The sequence below is a fragment of the Orycteropus afer genome, unplaced genomic scaffold, assembly GCF_000298275.1.
Source record: "Orycteropus afer afer isolate SDZICR_OR568_19922 unplaced genomic scaffold, OryAfe1.0 scaffold00615, whole genome shotgun sequence".
In the NCBI taxonomy this organism is placed as follows: domain Eukaryota; kingdom Metazoa; phylum Chordata; class Mammalia; order Tubulidentata; family Orycteropodidae; genus Orycteropus; species Orycteropus afer.
Window position 1 is genome coordinate 1023684 of NW_006922202.1, and position 4119 is coordinate 1027802.

Sequence of the window (4119 nt, forward strand, 5' to 3'; positions counted from 1 at the left end):
CTCCTGGTTAACAGTCAAGTGCCTTAGGCACTATGCTACCAGAGCTCCTAACATAGCTTGTAGAACAAAATTTTTATGTATTTTATTGTGCCAACTGAATCTGGTGTACCCCAATACTATGGTCCTGAGTCGGTAGATCTTTTGGATCTCTCTCCCACAAGTGTCTGGCTGTCTGGGAGGGATTGGTGTATGTCTGTCTTCTGTTGTTTCTGTAAGGATTGTGGGTATTTTGTATCACTGGTATCTGTGCAAGATTAGCCTCAGCTGAATCTATCATTCATCTAGAGTATAATCCTGTTCACTGACCCCCATCTGATCTTCTCAGATGTTTATGTGTTTATCTGTAGCCTGGTGTTTGGTGTTTGGTGTTAATGGTAATGCAGTATTGTGGATATGCTGGTATTAGCCTCTGTCATTTATATCTTATGTTCACAATTCAGTGTCCTCCCTTTTCCTAATGTTATCATGGTGATCACAGACTCTCTCTATACCATCCCTCCCCTTATCCACGTCAGCGTGTGGCCCCCAACTAGGCTGAAATTATCAGGGCACTCGTACATTGGTTGACATTGCCATTTGCTTCAGGATGAGGCAAGGCATCAAAGTGGGGTAAGTGATAGCCAAAACGGCTGACTTGATAGCTTTGGAAGAAGGTAGGATTCAGTAATAAGGATCTTTGGCAAGATAGAATGGGAAAACTCTTTAGGTAGCAGGTGTCACACAGTTGGTAGCAAAGTTAGGTTTGTTTGTTTGTTTTGTTTTTTAAATTTTGGTGGAAATATCGAACACTCCAGAAATTCCTTTGGAACTTCAAGATACAATTTGAACTTAAGTGTGTAGAGTTATCATCTGGCAAAATCTCAATTAGTAAAAGTTGACTCTTTGTAATGAAGTGCTTATAGACTATCAAGATGCTTGAGAACTCTGGACACTTGCACTTGGTTAAGCAGAGAAGGTAATTTTCCCCTTTCTTGGAGGCTTTTTTATGGAATTTCTCTTTCTCTGTCTGCTCTAGCTGCCTGCTGATGTACAGATGCACACAGTTAGTCATCTCAGCATGAGTTTATACAACCAACTTCTCCCAACACCTAATGAAAGCAAAAGAGAAAATGAGGCTTGATTTATCCATAGGATATGGTTACAGTTAGTGCTTTACTTGGTTTTTTAAAATAAAAACATCTTTTCTGCATTTTCAGTCTATTTAGATCTATATGAATAAAGCTCTTAAATCAATATTTAGATTATATATACATGACCTTTATATAAGTGACATTCTCCTTTATTATAAGAAGACTAATTTGGTCCCTCCAGGATGTAGCTTCCAAGGGTGTTACACTTTTAGAGTTTATCCCAGAATTCAGGGGCTTAATACTGAACTCTCAGAAGGATGAAGAATAGGCAAAAAGAACAGATTCCAGTCACCCTCCCTTCCTCCACCTTCCCAGGCAGGTGAGAGAGGTATTTCTCCAGAGCTCTGCCTTCACAGGCACTCGCAGCCTGGGGCCACCAAATTATATTTTAAACTGGAGTGTTGTGCAGTCAATTACAGCTCCCCACTGCGCTTTTCTTTCAGAATTACCACAAGTGCTTCTCTTGGAGGACTTTGTCCTCAGTATAGGGAGCTTATCACTAGCTTAAAATTCGCCACTGAGCTTTGTGCCTAAGAAAGGCTTTTTCTAACAGACATTTGAAGCACTTTATTGAGGTAGCACCACACATATTTAATGAAGCCCTGAAAAGGCACCTACTGTGAAGCAAAAGATGAGATGAATTAAAAATAAAATAGATGGCTTAAAATAGACTCAATGGCTTCGGGCAATCTATAAAGCTGTTAATCTGCTTTCAATGTGAAGTAAACAGCTGAAAATACTTAAAAGTTGAAAAGAGAAAAAACCTCCTCTTAATAGCCAAGTTGCAATTGTAATTTTATTTAAATATATGTGTGTATATGTATGTAATATCGATATATGATATTAATATATAGAATATATTGAGATGTATAAAATATTAATATTATACATCTTAATACATTATAATAATACAATATATAATATTAATATCAAAATTGATATATACAATATCAACTGTTTTCTGATTGGTTTTTTAATTCCTTTCCCTTTTCAGTGATAGTGAAAACTGGTTTTGTGAGTGTCCAAGGCTGTACTCAGGCAAGTTGTGCCAGTTTGCAACTTGTGAAAATAACCCATGTGGAAACGGTGCCACCTGTGTTCCAAAATCCAGCACTGATACTGTCTGCCTCTGCCCTTATGGGAGGTCTGGACTCCTCTGCACTGACGGTAAGAGCATTTGACTGTTATACATGGTACACAGGCAGAGCAGGTGAAGAGATAGAAGTCACACAGTAATCAAGGACAGCATCTGACTCATCAAATATGTCAAATATTTTCTTGATTCTTTTCAAGTCAGTTGAAGACAAGACTCATTAGTGAGACTGTTCACTAAGCAAGTATTTCTCATACTCACCAAGCAATTACAAAGGAGGTAATGAATTTTCCCTGAGGTATGACTACAGAAAATCTCTGCATTATAACATCTCAAAGTCAATCTAATGATAAAAGAATAATAAGGAAAATCAGGAGCAATATATAAAACCTAATTATTTTACATCATTTTGGCAAGCAAAGTACAATATTAATAAATCAATGTATTAAAGCCCAATCGTATTCAGATAGGAAAGTCCATAACACTGTTAATTTAAAAAAAAAAAAAAAAACTCACTGTCATGGAGTTGGATCTAATTCACAGCGACCCCTCCTTGGGTTTCTGAGAAAGTGTCGCTACGGAAGTAGATTGCCCATCCTTCCATCCGAGGAGTAGCTGGTGGGTTTGAATCACCAGCCTTCTGATTAGCAGTCAAATGCTCTAGACCATGCCACCAGAGCTCCCAACACTGTTATTATATATCAATAAATTAAATCACAAACAGCTAAATCAAGTGTCTCTCCTTAAGAAAATCCAGTATGTGGAATCTCTAAATTACAAAAAGTTACAAAATGCTGCAACATAAGATTGCTTTAAGAAGCAAGTTTTGATATATTTAACATTAGTTTTGATATATCGAAATATGTCTATAAATATTTTCAGAAAGATTAAAAATGATTGGCACTAGTATTTAATCAACTCAGGACTAGACGTCCTTCATTTTTTTTTTCATCATAAAGATCAAAAACAAAATTTACCTCTTTGGCACTGGAGCTCTTTGGTATCAAATTTAAGGCTGTCAAAGTGAGCACAGAGCCCTATGTCCCAGGCATACCAAGTAAGCAGATTCTACCAGCAATGACCCATTGAAATGCTGGGGCACCACACCCTGAAGTGACAAGTATGAACCTTGAAACCAAAATAAAGAAAAACCTTTATTTTTCTTTTGTGACTAAAGAATATTGAAGTTTTTGATTTATTCCTCTTTGGAGGGGATTGAGATGACAGATTTATGTGTAGTTGGGAGAAAGGAAGAGTTAAGAAGTACAAAGAATTTCATTCTGTGTGTGGTAAGGTTTTATTAAAAGAAGTTACTCATGTAAGTTACTCAAGAGACTTGAGTCTCTTTTACAATATGAAAAAGCACTCTAGAGTGGGTGGAATTGAAGTCTTGGCCTTTGTCAGAAATACTTCATATTTCTCAGCCGTAATCATTTTTATTTATACAAAAGCCATTGAAACATGCAATTGATCAAAATAAATTTGATTACTAAGGGATGAATCCTCATTTTTGCTTAATATGTGAAAATAAGACCAGCCCTTTGAAATAAGAAATAGTGGCTCAAATTACTGTCTTTATATGTTTACAAAAAAGATGATTTTTTCCCCCTCTTTGTCTCCTTGGAATTCCAAAGATGCAGAGATAAGAATTATTGAGACAGGAAAAATTAGAAAAAGTTTATTAGTCTCTTTGCCTCAATGTAGTAAGAAGAAATTCCTTTATGTATGTACCCAGAAGAATTTCTCAAAATAATTAGGCTATCCATTAATATATTTCACACTTGTGCTTGATCCAGTTAAAAGTACTGGAAATGGATTTGGGTGAAGAGAAGGGCAATGTACCAAATGTGAGTGACCAATATGGCAGCATTGAGGATGAGAAAGACAGAGAGAGTT

General features: G+C 36.4%; 1 protein-coding gene across 1 annotated transcript in view; it reads left to right on the forward strand.

Moving 5' to 3' along the window:
• Positions 1–4119, forward strand: part of LOC103210485 (protein eyes shut homolog) — an 837058-nt gene that overhangs the window by 597097 nt on the left and 235842 nt on the right. Inside the window, 1 exon segment of the mRNA XM_007956404.2 lies at positions 2125–2297. Within this exon segment, the coding sequence (XP_007954595.2) occupies positions 2125–2297 (173 nt within the window).